The following is a 20,762-nucleotide window of genomic DNA, read 5'->3' as shown; positions in this document are numbered from 1 at the left end:
ATACATGTGCCACAATAGAGAGGTGAACTGTGTTAACCTTTAGCTTGCACAGACACACAGATCTGCTCTAAAGTGTTTCTCACAATAGAGAAGCAATTATTTGCATTGAGAACAGAAGCCTCAGTGTTTGTCAGAGACAACTGGCCAATCAGCGAGCAGGATGTGTTCAGGAAACGCTCGCTCTGGTTTTTCCACCTGCAGACGAAGAAGAAGAAGAAGAAGAAGCCACACGTTGCCTAGAGAGCCAGAAACATTAACGCAGGCTCAGTGAAACAGCTGGAGAAGTCAAAGTCTGTCTTTAAAGGATTTTTTTATCTGGAGAGCAACGATGGTTTGCGGCGGATTTGTTTGCACCAAGAATGGACTCTGCGCTCTCAACATACTTTATGTTGTAAGTGTGAATTTACTGCTTTTGTAGCGATGGAGACGCAAGTTTCTCTGTCTTTTACACACGTTTAACACAGAGTTGAGAAGGAGGATGGATGAACATGTTTGGGGTTTGTGTCCGATTTCTTGACGAGGAAATGTCGCGCGCGTGTGATAGTGGCAGGTGATGATTTTCACCTGCATTTTACTTCACGGGACATCAGGAAAAATGGGAAAAACGAGTTTTTTGAATAAGGCATAAATAGGATATTTTGAATCAAATCGGCAAGAAAGATCATCTGTCCGTCTGTGAAAACTTTGTTCACGTGACGTCACAGAGGGGGGACAAAACTTAATGAGCTGTTTGTTGATGTCTGCTGAAAGTGACTCATGAGGAAATGATAAATTAGCATAAAACATTGTCGAAAGCAGACCCAGTGGGTGAAGCAGCTGTTCTCGTGAGAACTTGAAAAATATTCAAAAATGCAGTGAAACACTTTTTTGAATTAGTATTTTTTAGTTTAGTTAGTTTTTTAAATTAGTTTGTTGCTTTTGTCACGTATTTTTATCATCTTAGACTTAGACTGAACTTTATTGATCCTTTTGGGATGACTCCCTCAAGGACATTTAGGTTCCAGCAGCATATACAATAAAAATAAAAATAAAAATGTAGCAGTTAACAAAAAGCAACAATATAAAGAATAATATAGCATAAATAATAGAACACTCTTCCATTGGAAAAAAATATACAAAAAATATGCATGGAAGAAGCAGAAAAAAATATACAAAAAAAAGGCAATGATTATTATTGCACTTGGTTGAGATTATTATTGCACATACAAGTGAAAGTGTCTATGTGTTATTGCACAATGAGGGTAGAAGGAAAGGAAAGGAAAGGAAAGACGCTCCAACTCCTACCTGAGGTCAAAACTGCTCAATGTTGTATGAATTAGATATCTCTGAAAAGTCTCAGAGGATTTGAGGTAGGCTACGGTTTCTCTTGGGGTGTTGGGTCCTGAGGTTAGACCAGCTCATAGGGATGTACAGATTAATGGTATAATCGTGATAAATCAATTCAAAGATGTCAAGATTCACATCGATACTCTGAAAAATGAACTGCAATGAAATGGTGAGTCAGCAGCTGCAGAGCAACATTTACAAATTGAGGACACTCAACCTTCTTTTTAAATCAGAGGTGTGGAAGCATTTTGGCTTCAAGACAGAAAATGAAAGAGGTGAGAAGACAACAGACGAGCCAAAAAGGAGACGGGGAACTCCACGAAGAGCACAACCAAAATGATGCAGCATTTAATCCACACCACAATGAGAAGCTCCAATCACTTCCTTTTGTTCAGAGAAAAAAAAACAACATTAAAAAGGCCAAACCACACTGACAAACAGGTTAGCAGCCCCTCAAGGAATCACTCACCTTTTGTCTCATTTTGTCGAATAACGTGAGAGAATCACATCGTGAATTTAGTGAACTGTACATCTCTACAAGCGAAGAACTTTCTGATCTAATGAAAGTATAAACAATGATGGTAGAAGCTTCTCGTATATGTTGATGCTGCGATGTGTCAGACATACAGTATTAATTATCTTAAGGTTTTAGACAGATGATTGGTTGATTTTAAACACATTTTCCATCATTATATTTAACTGCCTCATAACTCCATCTCTTGTATTTCTATAATTTCTATTTTTATACTCCCTGTTTGTCAGTTACCTCTGTTCCTTTTTTCTCTAAATGTTGATGTCTGTTTTTACCTGTAAAACACTTTATAAACAGTTGTTTTTAAAGATGCTATATAATGAAGTTATTATCATTATTATTATTGAACAAAAAAAACATTTGATTCTTGCCTTAAATCTGTGGATAGTCAGTTTTAGAGTCAGGAGAAAGTCTTTTTAATATGATGGCAGGCTGAAACTCGGATAAGAAAAGGTGTCAATTTTCAATTTCATTGGCTTAATGGTTTCATATGAACAGGGTTTAATATCTCAGAGTATCAGTGATCAGCGAGCTTGCAGAGTAGAGTGAAAACAGAGCTGCTTTTTAATCTTAAACTTGAAGAAGAGTGGCACATACACATCATGTAGACAGTGCCATTAGAACAACAGTGTGAGTGTAAAACAACACTTCTTCTTCTGGCTGGTACGATGTTTGGAGCTCCATGAGACGTACACACTTCCTTTGAAAGATAACATTGATTGCACTTCCTCCTCTCATGCCAACATCTTTGTTGCTCTTCCTCCTCAGATGGTGAGTCTGCTGCTGGTCGGAGTGGCAGCCTGGGGGAAATGGTTCGGCCTGGTCTCCAGCATTAGGGTGGTGGCGGTGGTCATCGGCGTGGGCATCTTCCTCTTCATGGTCGCCTTTGTGGGTCTGTGCGGCGCCTTGAAGCACCACCAGGTCCTGCTCTTCTTTGTATCCTTTTGGTTTTTGTTCCAGGAGTGCAAGGAGTCGCCGAACGCCGTCTGACAGCTGCTGTGTGCTCAGACTAAAGAAAAGTAAACAACAAGAAGCTCCAGGAGGAGTTTACTACTCGGTGTTACACTGTTGGAAGCTCTGAGATATTTCAGAAAGTTTTCATGATTTCTTATCAAACTTACAATTCCTTAACTCTCTTCTCCAGTACATGATAATCCTGTTCATCGTTTTTGTCGTGCAGTTTTCTGTGTCCTGCGCTTGTCTGTCCCTGAATGAAGACCAACAGGTATGTTTGTTTTGTCTTTGCTAAATGATGCATCTCAAGGTTGTATTAGTCCAAATACAAGACCTGGTTCTTTTTACTTTGCAAACTTCTGAAAAAAAAAAAAAAAAAAAGTGAGATTATCTTAGTCTTGTTCAGGAGAGGACACAGTGATCGACTGGAACAACGTGACTAGAAAGCAGCTCAAGTCAACCAACAATTGATGTGGAGTTGTAATGAATGAAGCAAAGGCTTTACTCAACTGAGAAATAACATGTTACAGAGTGATGTCCAAAAACTGTTTGCCCAAAAAGATCGTCTCAAAAGCGTGAACAGTCAGAAGAAATCCTATATTGGTGTGTAAACATCTCCAGGAGATGGACAGGAGTACGTTATTAAAACACAGCACCTGCGCGCAGACTTCAGTGAAGCCACTCTCCTTTCAGCACTTTGTGATTAACTTAAAGAAAAACCACACGCCTGGAACACATGTGCACAACCCAACAGCTGGTTTTTGTTAATTCGCCAACATCTGTCACTGTAATCAATACAGGTGAGAAATAAGTGACATTCTATTTAAATGATATATACTTTATTAATCCCTGAGGGAAATGTCTCTGTTCTTGAGAGACATTTTTGAAAAGTGAATTAAAATCATTTCGAGGTGATGCTTTCGTACAAAAATATTGAAAACGAGGTTTGATATTACATTATGTAAAAAAACAGATTTGGTCCTCTCAAAGTCTTTTTCCAAAAGTTAGTCATGAAAAAGGAGAGGTGGTCTTGTAATTAGGGTTGTCAAATATTCAGACCGATACGGTAATTTACAATTTATAGTACCACAGATAAACATTCACACTCTCACTTCTGCCTTCTGAATCCAACAGTGTTGACTGAACACAACTTCATATATTTACAAGTATTAGGATGGTTCCACCTCAGTCTGTCGTCCATTTTCACAATATTTTAAAATAATGAAGTTGTCCTTTGCAGAACAATCTCCTGGAGGTTGGATGGAACAAATCAGAAGCTACTCAAATGGATGTCGAGAAAACCCTCAACTGTTGTGGTTACTCTTCTTTTAACCCCAACGGCACATGTGCAGCTGTAGGTTAATCATTTTGGATTTTTTTTTTTTAATTTCCTCAATTTATGTTTTGCATTTTCCTGACTCTGAACTTTCTCTCCCACCTCTCCTTTCTCCAGCAATGCTTTCACAGCAAACCTCCAGTGACCTGTGAGACGTGCGCGAGCATCATCCAGAAGTACGCAGGAGAGGTGCTGCGGTTCGTGGGAGGTATCGGACTCTTCTTCAGTTTTACCGAGGTCAGTAAGATTTCACAAAAATTTAAATTTAAAATACAAAAATTGGAGTAAAACTTCAGGAAAGCTGACACTTACTTTTCCTTTCAGATCGTTGGTGTTTGGCTTGCCCACAAATACAGAAATATCAAAGACCCTCGATCAAATCCGGGAGCCTTCCTATAACCACTCAACGTCAAATAAGAAAATTTGCACTGCTGAGGTTTTTTTTTTTCTCTCTCTAAACTTCTCTGGACATTTTTTCTAAAGATTTAAAGCCAGATGTAACTCTAGCTGAATTATTTCCACTGTAGCCACAATGTAACCCTGGCTGTGGTTTTATGGATGTGTTCCTACAGTCTTAAAGTTAGCAAACAGATGACGTCATGGCAGCTACGCAGCACCTGTCGAGAGTTTGCTCGCAGCTAACATTAGCTTACATTAACAACTAGTTATACCAGGTCTTGTTTTGTTGTAGCTACAAATCATATAAAAGCAAATACGTGTTTTTCTTGTACACTCAACCTTTTGTAGCAAAAGAGAAGAATTTGTTTCATCTTTAAATCTATAGTCTTGCTTTGATATGTGCGAGCTGTGATCTCCATGTCATTAAAAATTTCATGAACTTGTTGCTACCGTGAGCATTAACTGTGCGCTCTTATAAAATACAGACACTAAGGAAAATACCCTTATTTACATTTCTACTGACGGCTAGAACAGAAGGTAAATACCACTTAGATGTTTGTACTGTATGTTTGAAGGGAGAGCTTAATTATATTGCTTAATACATCTTATCTTAGTGTAGCTTAGCTTAAATACTGGAAATAAATGGAAACAGCTAGCTTAATCCCTTTCTGCTTTTCAACACTACTAAAGATGAAGTTATTTGTTTAATTATTTCTTGTTGAGTCATTACAGTAAGTGTACAATGGGCATTAAGTGTGTGACTCTTTCTATCCCATGTGTCAGCTGTAACACAACCTACTAAGATATACTGTTTTGATTAGTGAACACTAGAGTTTCTGATAGGTAGATTATGCAAATGAAGTTGAACCAGGCTAGTTGTTCAAGACCAGGATGCTACAACAAGCTAACGTTTTGCTTGTTGTAGCATATTGAAGCACCTCCATCCTTTCTTCAAACTCTCAGCAGGAGAGCAAATGTTGGTTCTTAAACTCTAATTTGGCCCATTTATAGAAGTCAACAGTAGCTCTGTATGCACTCACACCCTATGCAAATATGGTGCAGGTTAGCTCCATGCTCGCTGGATAAGTGCTCACCACTCCCAGACTTACTATTCATGTCTGACCACACACACAATGGTGTCTTTAACAGACAATACATTTGGGTGTTGGATGTCTTAACATTAAGAGATTTAGATGAAATTAATGGCATTAATGTGTTTGAGTTCCAACCAGTTTGTTTTGTCTTTATGCATATTTATGACTCTGTTTGCTGTTTAAAATATTAGAAATAGTGAAATTCTTGTTCCATCTGTTTGTTTCACTTTTGCTGCCATTTTCTTTTGTTGTCCAAAATAAACAGAGTTGCAGAACATGTGTGGAAGATGTATTTACGCTCTGCTCGTCACATCCAGCGCTCATGAAGTGACCTGGGAGTGACTTGGTGCCGTGTGACTCGCTCACATTCCTCAGCCTGAACAGGATGCCAACCAGGAACTGCACTGGCTGTTTAAATTCCTGAGTGGCTCAGTTAGACTTGCCAGGCGGTCAAACCAGTTCACCAAGGACACTGTGACCTTACACTGCTCAGCTGCAGCACTGCTAACTGTGCAGGATGATGATAGCAGCATGCCACAATTAGCCGTTTATTTTTAAAATTAATTTGATCTTGCTGTAGCTGTGCATTAGCAGGGGAAAGTCTCCCATCACGACCTTAATCAGACACCCCATATTTTCTCATGTCTTTGGTCTTCATGTTGGGTACTTCGGACATTTATTTATTTTATTTTTTTTAGGCTTAAATCCCTGAACGTTAGGCTGAGAAAGCATTTACAACATGGCGTTCACTCAGGTTTCATCCATTAGTATTTACAGTCTTCGTTTGAAAATCATTCAGTGTCCCTTGATAAAAAAACTGCCTTTTTTTTTTTTTTCATTTTCATTCTATAACCTGTCACACACACACTGGCTGAAACACACATGCACAAACACAATTCAGAAATAGAACTGCATGTATATTGTATCAAGATTTTTATTAAGCTTACTGTACATTCATGTACCAAACAGCATGTTCATCGCATGAAAGTATACTCTTGCGTTTCAGAGTACAGAGGAAGGCAGAAGTCCACTAAATATTAATGATTCAGGCTCCATATTAACACGAGGATAAGAGGGCGAAAAGGAAAAAACAATCATGTATCCAGAAAGAAGGAAAGTGACCTGCTTCAGTCAGACTAGTCATTCAGATGTAAAAACTTTACCAGCATCAATCGTCTGAGCAAAGGTTGGACAGATATAAACAGAAAATAAATAGGCACTGGGGGAGGAGTGGTCACATTAGCAGGAAGCATTAAGTCAAGAGCGCTATTGAAAAGACGGGGGGGAGGGGGGGGGCTGCTTTAAGTGATGGTCGAAATAAGATCTAAGAAATTAAAAAAAATAAAGATGAAGTGAATGATGAGCGTACATGATTATGAGTCTGATGAGAAAGCTCTGTGTGAGTTGGGGAACTGCTGGGAGTTGAAATCCGGGTCCTCCCTCACTCGCTTCTTGATGTCTGATTTAACCTGAGAGGCAAAGGAAAATGATCATCCCCATGGAGACAAGTAGTAGACTTAAAAAGGTGTGCAGCCAATATTCATTAAAGGTTCAGCTACCTGCTCTGCGTAGGTTTCCTTCATGTCCTGGGTCTCCAGATCGTCTTGAAGCTGCTCTGCTGAAGTGATGGGCTTCACTCCCGCTGTCCTGGCTGCTTGACTCACCGCGTCAGAGAGGGAGAGGAGGCTTCCACCGCCCAGTCCCGTCTGAAAACACACACACACACACACACACACTTTGAAGAACGTTGTCGAGAGCAAACATTCATGACATTACAAGAGAAGTCACTACTGATCCGATTACCTTCCTGCGTTTAGCTGGCATGCCGTGAAGGTAGGCGTCAGACAGCGGAGGCTGAGTCTTCATCTTCCTCTGGGTCATCATGTCACACCTGATGATGGGCACCCACTCCTACAGTGCACAGAAAAAAACACACAACAAAGACCGGAGTTATGAGGATCAGGAGTTATCGAGATTACAGACTACTTACACACAATACAATGACTTTAAAAGTCTCTCATAAGGTTTCTGTATTTTTTGTGCGATACAAACAAAAGATCTTTAACACTGAGATGTTATAGAGACAGAAGGGATAGGAAGCCTGTCCTTATGAACACTACTGCAGCAACAAAACCATGTCAATGCCATCATAACAAGGCAAGTAATGTTTTCATCTAGATTTCAAACTATGTAGTAAATGTTTGTTTCTTGAGTACTGAGGTCACAGTAAATATGAACCACGTCTGCTCTACAACAAACGATACTGAAACTGTGTCGGCTCTTACAGGTGGAACAGCAGCAGCCCAGGCCTCAGACTCTCGGGGAGACTCCTCACTTCCTCCCTCGGCTCCCGCTGCTGCCATGTCGCCACCTAACGGTGCGGCTCCTCCTGAGGCGCCCAGGTCCCCTGGCAACACCCTCGTTTCCCGTGACGACGGCCTCGTGTCGTGTGATACCGACATAGCCTCCTCTGCTGTGGTGGCTGCGGCCGGTGACAGGGTGTCCCCGTTCTTTGGAAGAGGAGAACAGTGAAAATATGGGAATGAAAAAAAAGGCGAAACAGTACTGAAAAAGTCAGACTGAGTTCATCAGAGAAGGACATGAAAGTCCCCTCAGTGCTTACCGTTGCACTTTGTGCTCGTTCGGGCTCTTGTCTGCCAGCTGCAGAAGACTGATCTCTCTGAAAGCAGGTCATTTAATATTTATTAGCTAATTCAGGCGTGCTGTTCAAAGTAACAGGATACATGTCCGCCATCAGACAACAGAGGCTCCAGACTCTTCAATGCAACAGGTTAATAAATAAACCCTAATCTGCAGAGCGACTTCAACGTTTTCAAACATAAAACAATAAAACACCAAACGGATGTCTCCTGTTACAGAAACACAACTTGAAGGAAAGACAGAATCAAAGTGTGTCAAGCTTTAAGCCTGAGCGTTACCTGATCCGTAGATCTAAACCTGATGTAGTTCTGGATCTGCTCCTGTGTGACAGGGATGTGCTCCAGAATGACCTGCAGCCTCATCGTCATCATGCTGGTCATCCAGTTGACCAGGCTGGGGCTGATGTCGCTCGACATCCTCCGCTGGAACAGGAGAAAATTAAAGTTCAACAAATGGTACACTTTTTTTTTTTTGGGACAACTTCATCTTTCATAGGCAGATTCAGTAACGTCTGATATGTTATTGTTGTTATTCTGCACATAAAGCTTGTTGTGGATATCATCACAAAGTATCTATAAACAACCTATCAAATGAAATCTCTTCTGAAAACACATTCAGTTTTAATATCCATGACACAATACCTTGCTGATCCTGATCAGGTTAAATGATCTGCTAGATGTCTGTGGATGGTTTTGTTTTTTTTGGGGGGGGGGGGGTTCCACTCTCACTCCTCCTTGCATTTGCACAAAGCTTTAAATCTGACAGTCTCTTACTGACCTGCAACATTCAGTCCAATTCTTTCCTTTAGTGCCTCCAAAATAAAGGTAAATATAAACCAGTGTGTGAAAGACAGAGAGTGTAAACTGACTATTCTGTGGTTGATGACAGCAGTGAGAGCTCTCTGGTCTCCTCTCAAGCAGTACAGGTTGAGGGCCAGACATTCAAATAGTGCCTGGTTACACATCTGCAGCAGCTGGGGTCCAAATGAGTCATCTGGGAGAGAAAAATATTCATAGAAATAACAGGCACATCATTAATATGATCACAAAGTCCTGCAGACACCAATGAAACAAATGCTTTGGTTTACTGCGTCCTGATACATTTACAACATTAACCAAATCATCAAAACAATTTATTCATGATGAGCTGTTTTTTTCTTTACCGTGGCATCGCAGGATATGTGTGGCGATGTGAGTCAGCTGCGTTCTGAAGAAGGACATGTTGGTCTGAGTGGCGTCGACGCCCTCCAACACTGTGACTGAAGACTCTCTCTGTGTTGTTTGGAGAAATGAGGGTCAATGTCGATAACGTTGAACAACTACACGGGCAGCAGTCCGAGATGTAAGTCATGTTCTTTAATCAGGTACTTACAAAGCTCTCAGTGATGTACTCCTCCAGTTCATTGACAAGACTGTCAGCAGCAGCCTGCAGGAGGAAACAAGACACAGGAAGAAAAAAAGGGAAAAACCATCAAACAAGGCAGCAAGAATGAAAAATTAATGTACTATAACTTTGTCTTAATATAAAATATTGACTTGTAAAAAAGTAATGCTGCTCAATCAACACACTCTGGGTCTCCTTAGTGTGTGGTGGAGACTGTCTGCAGAGACTGGATTTTTCATGTTTTGGTTGAGTCGGGACATTTCTGGACAAGGAGCTAGTTTGTTTGCCACAGCCAATGACAGCGCACAGATACAATTCAGCGGTTAAACACTAACCAAGCTGGCGGTTATGACGGACGTGGACGTGGCAGCAAAGAAGAGAGACTAGAATCACAGTGAGGACAAACATCAAGCTCGTTCTTAAACAATGGTGACCCTTGTGTTGGCTTTCACACGTGGATGCAGACTTAGTTTATTTCTGTTTGACAGGCAGGTGACAAACACTGGCCGTTAGCTTGTGCTAGCATGTGGTAGCTTGCAGCATAGGTACAAGCCGTATACACTACGTCCTGCAGTGAGTGTGCACTCTTGGGGGCGATGAGACCAGGACGAGGGGCCCAGTTTGTTTTGATTTTGCAACAAACATTTCTACTACTTCTACTTCTACTTCTACCATCTTTAAAGATAAATAATCAATCTAAATAACACAATCATCTTCTCCAGCTTACAACTATGTTCTCATCGGTGGGCTCTCTGCCGTTGAGGTAGTTCTGGGTGAAGAACTGGGACAGCTGAGGCTGGATGCGTCCGAGAGGCTGGTGCTGACCATGAAGCAGCATCACCAGGTCGGACATAGTGAACGTCTGGCACACCAGCATCAGCAGCTCTCCAAAAAACCCTGGAAATAACACGAAAATGACACAAACATGAGGGTTCGATGAAGATAAACTACTTGAGCAGATCAGACGTTTTGTGTATTTCGATCCTTTTCACTGACCTGTGGGATCCTCTGGGCTGATGAAGATGTTGGTTGCCTGGGAGAGCCTCTGCATGAACTGTGCGATGCTCTCCGTGTCGTTCTGGGCCTGTCCCAGGGAGCCCATCATGGTGCCCAGGACGCCACGGACGATCCCCGTGAACAGCTCCGGGTTGAGGGCTTCGGCTGCCCCGGGGGGGGCGTTGGGAGGGGGGTTTGGCCCTGAACCCGGAGCAGGAGTGGTACCAGAGGGAGGTGCAGGTGGAGTGAAGATGGGCTGGGAAGCCTAGGAGTAAAACAGACGAGGAGTGAAGATGTGTTGACATAACTCTGCTTTAATGTAAAACAGGAACCTCACCTGCTTCACCACCAGAGTCATTAGCAAATGATTGATAAATCGGCAGTACATTAAAAAATACAGCTTTTTAAAGAAGTGAGTGTTATCAAAGCACAAGAGATTTAATCAGAACAGCATGGAATAAACTGTTAAATTAGTGTAAGCTTTTATTTAAAGGAGACATGTCCTTATAAAATATCAAGAGACTTTTGTAAAGAATCTGACGTTGTGCTCGATTTAAATCCCAGCAGCTCGAAGGTTCACACACACAAACACAGGCATCACAGAGTTGCTCGTTCGCAGCATAGGCGAAGTCTTTAAATATATATTTTTTTAATTGTTGACAACAAATGCAGTCGAACAGTAAAGCACCGACCTGCATGAATTCACTCACTCCCTGGATGAAGGCTGGGACTCCTGATGTGGTCACAGTGATGGAAGGGGCTCCTCCAAGTCCTGCACCGGCCCCACCCAGCAGAGAACCCAGGAGCTGGCTCAGGTCCGGGGGCATCTCCTGGGGCTGCGGCTCGCCGGGGTTGGCGTCAGGCTGTCCAGATGCATTAGCGGTGGGTGGAGGTGTTGGACCCGAAGCGGAGAATGAAAAAGAGGACGAGGATGAGGAGCTGTGAGAGGAGGAGGAAAAGGAGGAAGGGGTGGAGGAGGTGGACGTAGATGAGGAGGACGTGACGGTATGACCAGCTGAAAAAAAGGAAAACAGAACAAAATGTCACATATTTACAGGAATCCTTGATCAATCTTTAAGAATGTTATTTATTATAGTTATAAAAACATACGCATTTGTCCTGGAAGTAACAGCTGTCCAACCAGTCCACTAATCATCTGGTTGAGGGCAGCTGGGTTAAAAGCCTGTGGAGCAAAATTTTGCAATTGTCAAATATTTTGCAAACAGTCAACTTCAAAAAACAGGAGAAAAATCAGAAAAACTTTATTCCAACCTGTCCCGGCTGCTGTCCCGGCATAGCAGCCCTCACATTGATGGTGGTGCCCCGGGGACCGAAGGACGGAGGGGCCATGTTTGGTGCAAACGGGGGTCGGGTGAAGACGACTCTGGCCTGAGGCTGGGGGCCTGCGTGAGGAGGAGGTGGGGGGGCGGTAGGGGTGGTGGTGGGTGTGTTGGGACCTGTGGTGGTAGTGGAGGAGTTTGCTGTGGAGCTGTAGCCGGGTGGGGTGGGCTGCGGTGGGACTGGGTGGCCAGCAGTAGCGGCGCTTGTTGCTACTGCGGCAGCATACTGGCTGATCTGCTGCATGAGGTTCCGCATGAAGTCTGGAGGGAGGGCGCCTGAGGGAGGAAATCAAACGATTACATGCTTTTCTTTGGTCTACTCTACACCAACATATCGAGAAGAAAAAAAAAAGAGAACAGTCGACTGAAAGTCCAAAAAGAAGCAGAGAGGAAGGTGAAGAGGCTGTGGTTCTGTGAGAGAAACTCAATTCTCTTTAATCTGGGAAAGTTGTGAGAGACAATCAGAGGAAGCAAAGAAAAGTTTAGATAAGGTTTTGATATTCGTGCTTGACTACAACGGCACATTTCATGACTCTTCTAAGAAGTGCATGTTGATAACTATGATGGCTGCCAGTAAAAATTTTTTTTAAAAAAAAGGCCAATATGAATTAAAATAATGTGCAGATTTTATGGATACTGTACACTTCTTGTAATGGAACAATTAAATTTGTTTGAACGAGACAGCAGTAGCGTGATCTGCACCAGTTCAAGTCGCAGTAAGGACCAAGTATGGACTTTAGACTGAATGCCAATTTACTTCCTAAGCACTGCCGAGTTTTCCCTTAAGCAAGGCACCAAACTCCCTACTGCGACTGACTCAGTCCCTGCGGGGCCCCCGCTGTCTGACATCTCCCCAACTTTAAATGTCAAATATGATAAAAGAAAGGAAGAAAGACAGTCAGAGAGAATGTGGATAAATGTTTTAGGTTTGATCTACCTGTTCACTTTCTATCAAATCTGTATAAACAAAGTGTAAGATTTATGTGAGTAGTATTTATACTAAGTATTTATTAACTTCTTTTTACCTGCTTGTCCAGGTATTTGCTGTCCAGCTGCAGCAGGGTTTGCTCCTGGACCGGCTCCTGCATACAAACAAACACACACATGATGAACTCCTCTGTAGAATACTGAAGTTACTGAACCTGTATCAAACCGTCCAGAGATGTAAACTTGAAACTTTCTTCCAGCAAACAGTTTGGGGATAAGAGGACATTCAGCAAATGTTTTCAGCAGCAGTGCATAAAGGACGCCATTAACTGCAAAGCACTGCTGCACATTAATATGAGACACAATCAGCCGTGGTGAGGATGAGCATTCAATCAGTGGCGCGTAGGGGACAACACACCGTCCGTGTTCATCTGCATCATGACCACCGGGACTGCCTGGTGGCTGATCCTGATGACCCGGGGGCCAGCCTGTCCCTGTCCTGCCTGCTGATTGGAAGGGGAGGTCTGTGAGGGAGTGGTCTGACCCTGACCTGCCTGCTCAGCCTGGTGCGCTGGCTGGGTGGGCGGGGCTTGTCCCTCCGCTCCGTTAGCCCCAACTGTCACTGTGGCACCCAAGTTCATCTGTCAGTGAAGATGACGCACCGTCAGTGTGATCGCATCAAATGTTCACATCAATAAATGGAATGTGCTTTGATTCACTCACTTGCACAGGGATGTGATGGTGCACGGCTCCAGGCATTGTCACTGGGGTGGCATAGTGGGAGAACGGCCGCACCACATGTAGGTGGCGAGGCACTGGGCTCATGAGGTTCAGCCTCAGGTCACTGAGGGCCACGAGGGCGTTGCCAAGGAGACGGAGACACTCCCATGTCATGACGAGGTTGCGCTGGTCATCCTCTCTCTCCTGTGGCAGAAAGGAAAAAAGCATGGGCAACTTTCTCAATCTCAATTCTACAATCTTTGAACATCTCACAAAAATCTCACAGAAAATAAACTTTGCTCCGTCTGAAGTTAGATTTGAAGATTCATGTGAAATAAATCAGGTGAGAAATCATTGGACATGTTGCTATAGGAACCATACGACTTCAACAGCTCGAGAGGTGACCCTCCAACCTTTTTAACATAAAAAAACTGAAATCCACATCCTGGCATCCTATTAAGAGATGTGTTTTTTTTAATGTAGTTTGAACCCTACTGTGTTATTGTTGTATTCTGCCGTGGTGGCTGTCTCCAGGATGGTGTGAGCTCTCTGAATGAAGGGTTGCAGTCTCTCCTCCACCCTGCGCAGCTCGGACAACATCTCTGCCAACTCAGCCGGGCTCGGATGACTGCAGGCAGAAAGGAGGGCAAAGCTTGTAGAGATCAGACGCAACAACTGTTCCCCATAAAAGTCGGGAACATCAAAGTGCTTCAAATTCTCATCTGAGTAGAAATAATCCTGCATTCGCCCCCGTAGTTGTTTTGGGGGGGTTTTCAATTTAACACATACATATTATAAGTGACAGCTGGAGCCAAAGAGAGAGAGATGGCATGCGTCTTACTTAGGTCCAGGTTGGGGTGTTGGTCCCTCAGACTGTGCTGAAGAGGAAGGTGGTGGTGGCGGAGTTGTTGGGGGTGGGGAGGTGTCCATGGGCTGGGCAGAGGGAGAAGGAGTGGAGCTGGTGGACGAGGAGGAGGGAGGAGGGGGAGCAGACGCAGCAGAGGCTGTGTCTGTTTGGGACGAGGAAGGTTCACTCGGCCCTCGACCCTAACAAGCAACAATAAAGCAGATAAATGTTGTCGATGAGGCCGGTGATTTCTCATGATGCTGATTTGATTCGATTCAGTTCAGCTCTCACCTCCATTCTGTGGACAACCTCATTAATGTCCCTCAGCAGGTTCTCAGCCAGCACCAGCCTCAACCTCGGCTCGCTCTGCACTGGTTGGTCCATATCGATGTGCACATTCACAGATCCATTAGTCTGAAAAAGAAACAGTGAAGATCGGGAAAAGAAAAAAAAACAGGGTAGCATTATGTAGCATTGAACAGTATCAGCAAGCGTCTTACTCCGGTGCTGGTTGTGACTCTGGCATTCCTGGCATTCTCTCCCATACCAGACACCATCTGCTGAACTGACATCTGAAGGGGAAAAACAAAGAACAGAACTAATGAGCCCAAACATGCAAATATGAGACAAACGTGCAGCAGTCCTGAATACCACGCTGTTTGAGGCAAGGCAACATACTGCACATTGAATATAATGCACTAAGAACAGAGATGTTCTAAACCTGTTAACAGACATTACCCACAATGCAATTCGACTGCATTTGGTCTTGAGGCGTCATTACGTGGCCTTACCTGTATCTGCTGGGGGTCCATGATGTTGACGGGGAGGTTGAAGGTGCCAAGCATTACGTAGCTGTTAGCGTTGCGATCATGCGGAGGCACTTGTGATGTTCCCTGGGAGGAAGACGAGGGCCCGCTTTCGGCTGAACTTCCTCCTGACCCGGAGCCCGGCTGGGAGGGCGGCGGTGGCGCCCGCTCCACAAGGTGTATCACCTTACCACCCACGTCTGGGACAGAAAGAGAGAACGAGGGTTAAAACTGTAAACATGAAATAATGTGTTGACTTCACACTTTTATTGTTGAGGATCTAGTTGTGTTAAACATTGCTGAAATACTTAAAATTATGTTTCATTACTTCTGTTGTCAATGCCTACAACTAAAGCCTCTTCTGATGATGAAGGTAAGAGGAACATGTTTATTCTAAGTTCTGCATCACTTTGTTTAACCCTTTGAATACATACTGTAGTCTGTCAGAGTCCTTTCATCCTGTAAGACCCTCCCCTGGTAGATCAGCCTCTGTTTGTCCACAGGAATCGCCACTGAAGGGGCAATGTGTTCTTTAAACTCTTTCACAGTCAACTACAACCAAAAAGAGAAGACAGAACAGACATGAGGAAGGCTACCATGAAGGCTAAATGAAAACTCACGGCAGAGTCTGTGCATGGAGGTGATGGTTTACCTGAGCTCCAACAGTGTAGGTTCTGCTTTGGGAGTCTAATGTTTTGACGGTCACCTCTATGTCTGCACTTTGTTCCTCCATGTTTTTTGTTTTTTTTCTGTTTCAAAAAAGAAAGCATTTCAGTGAATGTTAAAGATGTGGGGAAAAACTTAACTCAAAATGAGTCCAAGAAAATTACAAGAAATTCAGCCAGCCTCACAGGTGACTGGGTGTAGATCCTGAAGTTTGTACTAATCCAAAAAGAGACTTTGAATCCAGAATTGTTTTGAATAGAAGATCGATTCTTAACCGAATCGTGAGACACCTACAGATTCCCTGCTCTATTAAATACAGTCCAACATGAACTGGTGTCCTGATAATCGTATCTGCAAACCATCCTTTTTAATAAGCTTCCCTTAAAGGGTAACAATGACTCAATGTGCTTTAGCAGTAAAATGTATTCTGTGCTTTTTATTTTTCTAAAATATTATTAATACTCTGCTGAGTCTGTAATCAATACTGATGTTTATACAGGTATAGATAGATAGATAGATAGATAGATAGATAGATAGATAATACACAGTTCACCAGGTAACACAGCAGGAAAGTAAAAGGGCAAAAATAATGAGAAATACAAGCGAAAATTTATTTCCTGACTGTCACCGATATATTTAAAATAATAATAACAACAGCATTTGTTTTAGTGTCACAGTAAGGACATAGTCCTGGGTAGAATCAACTAAATTAAAAAGAAAGAAATTCAAATAGAGTTTGTTCATCTTTTAAATCGCTTTTTTAGGTACCAACGTAAAACTGCCGTAGCTCCAGTTACCATAGAAACACATCTTAATAGGTTAATGTTAGCTAAAGTTTCTTGACAAAAATGCAGCACGAGGATGTTTTAGTTTTTACATCAGCTAACCAAATCTGACATTAACACGATACTCAAAACGTGTTGAGGGAGACGTGAACCAGCTACCCTCAGTTAGCAGTTAGCAGCGGCGTGCTAACAGGACTTTTAGCTTTGCTTTAACCACCAGACGTCTGAAACGAAGCTAACTTAAGCAGGGTGGCTAATGCTAATGCTAAATAAACAAATCGTTACAATAGACCGATCGTATTATAAAAACAGTCAGGTAAAATGTTTCCTTAAGAAATAATATGACGTTGAGTGGATACCTGAAATGTCGCAGTGTCCTCTCAGTTTATCAAGCGTATGCAGCTGTTTCTTATCATCACATAACATGAAAATGACTTCCTAGAAGAGGCTCTGCTACTCGCCAGAAGCTACCAGGATGTGACGTCAAGGACAAAATCGGAAGTGCAGCACAAGCGTAAAAGACAAAAAAATGGCGAATCTCGTGGAGGCAACAACCCAAAAGCAGTTTGAGGACTTCTTGGCCAAAGCTGGAAAATGCCTGACAGTGGTGCATTTCCAGGCGGCGTGGGCTCCTCAGTGCCAGCAGATGAACGGAGTCATGGCGGAGCTGGCGAAGGACCAGCCGCACACCACGTTTGTGAAGCTGGAGGCGGAAGCGGTGCCCGAGGTGTCGGAGAGGTACGAAATCACCTCCGTGCCCACTTTCCTTTTCTTTAAAAGTGGAGAGAAAGTGGACCGACTGGACGGGGCAAACGCTCCAGAGCTGACCAAGAAGGTGAGCCGCTTGGCAGTCGCAGGTAGCCCGGGTGGAGCTGCAGAAGAAGAAAGCAGCACAGACTTAAATCAGCGGCTGAAGAAGCTGATCAACGCGGCCCCGTGCATGCTCTTCATGAAGGGGTCCGCGCAAGACCCCCGCTGCGGCTTCAGCAGACAGATCGTCGCCCTGCTCAAGACGCACAGCATCCAGTTCAGCAGCTTTGACATTCTGTCCGACGAAGAGGTCCGACAGGGGCTGAAGACTTACTCCAACTGGCCCACGTACCCTCAGCTGTACGCCAATGGAGAACTGGTGGGAGGACTGGACATAGTGAAGGAGCTGGCTGAGTCAGGAGAGCTGGAGAACACCTGCCCGAAGGCTGTCACCTTGGAGCACCGCCTGAAGACCATCATCAACCAGAGCCCGGTCATGCTGTTCATGAAGGGCAACAAGGAAGGTGCTAGATGTGGCTTCAGCAGGCAGACACTGGAGCTTCTGAACGGCACCGGGGTGGATTATGACACCTTTGATATCCTGCAGGACGAAGAGGTGCGCCAGGGGCTCAAGACTTATTCGAACTGGCCAACCTACCCGCAGCTTTATGTGAAAGGAGAGCTGATCGGAGGTCTGGACATTCTCAATGAGCTGAAGGAGAGTGGAGACCTGGTGTCAGTGCTGAAGGGGGAGTCGTAGGTGGATTTGCTGTGCCATCATAAAGGGGGGGGGGGAACAGAGTGTCTACTGCACAATGCCCAGATCGACCCTCAGTCACTGCTGTAACGCTACACCAGGGACAGAATGTGGAGACAAAAATATAATAAAAAGATTTAAATTAACTATTAAATAATCCACTCATAACCCACTCCTACTTGAGTTCATTAAACTCAACACTGTTAAAGAGTTTAACAATGACAGCTGTCGTTTTGCTGTGCTGTGTTGATTTAAAAAAAAAAAAAAAAAAAGGCATTTAACTTTGATCAACATGTGGCAGACATCCTTCTTATAACTCCCTGTCTGACTTGGACCATAAAGTCAAAATAGTCCGCTCTATTGTCTGTAATACGGGTTACATCTGTCCTTCCAGTACTCACCTTTTCCCACCTCATACTAAGTAAAGTGTTTATTTCTGGACTGGAATAGCGTCTATCTTTTCACGCAGTGGTGTCCAGCTCCTGCCCAAGCTTACCTCCCCTTATAGTCAGAGAAACGGTATCTAGCTAAATCCAAAGTCACTCTAGTTTGCATACTTAGAACAGATTCTGTGTTGCACTTATTGATGCTTTGTTCATCATTAACATGATTAAACAATGAAGAAAAGCTGACGAGTGTGTGTGTGTGTTGCTTTTGGCCTTGCTTCTGTTCATTGACCCATGTGTGAGGAAATGACACATTGTGAAATACAAATGCATGTAAAAAGTCACATTCTATAACACTCATATTTCCCCCTAATATGTACAGGAGATAGCTTTTGGAAATACTTTAAATTGGCTCATTATTAAAGGATTATAATTATGTGCTCTCTGTTACCATGGATACAGAACATTCACAATTCTTCGTCAGTCTTCCATAGCACACAACCAATATTTGATTTTCTATCGCAACGATATTACACAACACAGCCCTAAAAATGAGGTAATCACAGAATCAAACCAGATCCGTTAATTCAAATGACATTTAAATGTAGACTTCGCCAAGTCACTCTCTACACAGTATTCTTATGATGTGCACTGTAGGAGGATATGTCATTTTAATAAACTCTATATTGAAGTTCTTGCAATATTAGTTACCGTACTTTAGGAGAGCAACCAAAAAAACATTTTATGTAACTATTCACGGATGATGTCACCTCAACATGCGGCTCAGTGGGTTTAGTTTGAAGAGGACCTGTCCGCCAGAGTTTTGATTTCTGGATGACAGAAGGCTAAGAAGCTTGTTGTTGGACACCACCTTGTGGAAGTATGTGTACAGTACATATTTTATCCTCTAGGTTCACCTTATAATAACACACGATCAAGCCACAAAGATGTGCTTATGATTGAATCAAAACATAAGATAAACCCTTCTCGTGATAGCTGATACCTCCAACTACCTGTGTATGGAAAAAGTTCCAGTTCTAAGGTTTACAGGAAGCGTTGTACTAAAGTATTATCCTCTGTATTAAATTGATAGATAGATAGATAGATAGATAGATAGATAGATAGATACTTTATTGATCCCGAGGGAAATTCAAGTTTTTGTTTTTGTTTTTTTTAATAGATAAATTAGGGTATTTAAAGCAATTTAAAAGTACACTGTTTACATTTACTGTAAAATGTTATTTGTGTCTCTCTGTCGGGTTGTATTGCTCCCGTAACAGTGCCTTCAAAATTGGCGCCGCAGTGACATCACCAAGTAAAAGATCACGTTTGACAAAGACCTATTTAAAGGACTTAATATTAGATATAGACCGGGTCAACCCAAACCTCTGATGCCCACACTGTCAGCACAGTATTAGTCAGCAAGAGGCAAACGAAAAAACCACTGATTATGGTTTCACTTTTAATCACAGAATTCTTTTGTTATTACAGAACTCATTCTAAGGCTGAAAACATCACATTGTGTTTAAAATCCAACACACAAACTTATTAAACAAATTTAAGTTTCAGCATCTGAGTGAAACAAACAAATTGGAGAGCACACCATCCCATCCATGTGAACACAGAGCCGAGAACAATAAATCTAGAGTGAGTTTCTCTCCCTTTTAAGGAAGTCATTACTCCACAATACATTTTTAAAAAGTCTAAATTAGACTTTTGCTACATTAATATTCAGACTGTTGCAAAGTCTACCTTGATAAAAACAAATCCATTCAACTCCTAGTTAATGATTCAATGTGTGTTTACGGAGAGTGAGGAGGACTTCTTCATTCAGGACTTGCTGAACTTTAACAAATGAGCAGTGGGGATTTGCAGCTTGTTGGTTGACATGCAAATACTGAAAACAACTTTCTATAATTAACTGCTGCTTGGTTGAAGAGGTTTAACAGAAACAGCTACCACCTACATGGTGATGACTCAGTAGGAGTCATAAAGAGTGCTTTCAGTGAGTTTCTCTTTTGAGCATTTTTAGGAAAAGGACTGAGTAAAGCTTGCTGTGTGAAAGGATGAGTCATTTTATTATAAATGTGTTTATTA

General features: G+C 42.7%; 3 protein-coding genes across 4 annotated transcripts; 2 read left to right on the top strand and 1 right to left on the bottom strand.

The window, feature by feature from the left end:
• Positions 1 to 154: 154 nt before the first annotated feature.
• Positions 155 to 5,918, top strand: LOC306824469 (tetraspanin-13-like). Its single transcript, XM_079344642.1, has 6 exons — positions 155 to 391; positions 2,627 to 2,794; positions 3,003 to 3,083; positions 4,053 to 4,166; positions 4,266 to 4,385; positions 4,473 to 5,918. Exons 1-6 carry the CDS (start codon positions 329 to 331, stop codon positions 4,545 to 4,547), a joined length of 621 nt encoding a protein of 206 aa, XP_079200768.1. The 5' UTR covers positions 155 to 328; the 3' UTR covers positions 4,548 to 5,918.
• A 641-nt stretch (positions 5,919 to 6,559) lies between these two features.
• On the bottom strand, positions 6,560 to 16,064 carry bag6 (BCL2 associated athanogene 6). Of its 2 annotated transcripts, none has more exons than XM_079344296.1 (24): positions 15,974 to 16,064; positions 15,756 to 15,873; positions 15,307 to 15,521; positions 15,016 to 15,087; positions 14,807 to 14,929; positions 14,510 to 14,715; positions 14,164 to 14,296; positions 13,672 to 13,872; positions 13,367 to 13,589; positions 13,047 to 13,103; positions 11,954 to 12,297; positions 11,792 to 11,864; positions 11,374 to 11,696; positions 10,682 to 10,946; positions 10,413 to 10,582; positions 9,674 to 9,727; positions 9,465 to 9,573; positions 9,171 to 9,295; positions 8,581 to 8,724; positions 8,265 to 8,321; positions 7,927 to 8,151; positions 7,445 to 7,552; positions 7,201 to 7,347; positions 6,560 to 7,110 (listed from the first exon to the last, which is right to left on the bottom strand). In XM_079344296.1, the coding sequence occupies exons 1-24, from the start codon at positions 16,052 to 16,054 to the stop codon at positions 7,015 to 7,017; spliced, it is 3,669 nt and encodes a 1,222-aa protein (XP_079200422.1). In that variant the 5' UTR covers positions 16,055 to 16,064; the 3' UTR covers positions 6,560 to 7,014. The 2 variants fall into 2 exon arrangements, with proteins under 2 accessions (XP_079200422.1, XP_079200423.1); XM_079344297.1 differs by having other exon boundaries at positions 11,392 to 11,696.
• On the top strand, positions 15,980 to 18,911 carry glrx3 (glutaredoxin 3). Its single transcript, XM_079344298.1, has 2 exons — positions 15,980 to 16,061; positions 17,125 to 18,911. The coding sequence occupies exon 2, from the start codon at positions 17,302 to 17,304 to the stop codon at positions 18,280 to 18,282; it is 981 nt and encodes a 326-aa protein (XP_079200424.1). The 5' UTR covers positions 15,980 to 16,061; positions 17,125 to 17,301; the 3' UTR covers positions 18,283 to 18,911.
• The last annotated feature ends 1,851 nt before the right edge of the window (positions 18,912 to 20,762 follow it).

This window comes from Symphodus melops (genome assembly GCF_947650265.1).
Source record: "Symphodus melops genome assembly, chromosome: 5".
Classification (NCBI taxonomy): domain Eukaryota; kingdom Metazoa; phylum Chordata; class Actinopteri; order Labriformes; family Labridae; genus Symphodus; species Symphodus melops.
This window is presented reverse-complemented; position numbering and strand designations above follow the sequence as displayed.

Bases quoted from the DNA above. Each gene is read 5' to 3' on its own strand.
- LOC306824469 (XM_079344642.1), top strand. From the start codon at position 329: ATGGTTTGCGGCGGATTTGTTTGCACCAAGAATGGACTCTGCGCTCTC. The intron at 3,084-4,052 runs GTATGTTTGTTT...TGTCCTTTGCAG, and splicing joins CCCTGAATGAAGACCAACAG to AACAATCTCCTGGAGGTTGG. The intron at 4,386-4,472 runs GTCAGTAAGATT...TTTTCCTTTCAG, and splicing joins TCTTCTTCAGTTTTACCGAG to ATCGTTGGTGTTTGGCTTGC.
- bag6 (XM_079344296.1), bottom strand. From the start codon at position 16,054: ATGGAGGAACAAAGTGCAGACATAGAGGTGACCGTCAAAACATTAGAC. The intron at 14,297-14,509 runs GTAAGACGCATG...TTCTGCCTGCAG, and splicing joins ACACCCCAACCTGGACCTAA to TCATCCGAGCCCGGCTGAGT. The intron at 12,298-13,046 runs GTAAAAAGAAGT...TTCCTCCCTCAG, and splicing joins GCAAATACCTGGACAAGCAG to GCGCCCTCCCTCCAGACTTC.
- glrx3 (XM_079344298.1), top strand. From the start codon at position 17,302: ATGGCGAATCTCGTGGAGGCAACAACCCAAAAGCAGTTTGAGGACTTC.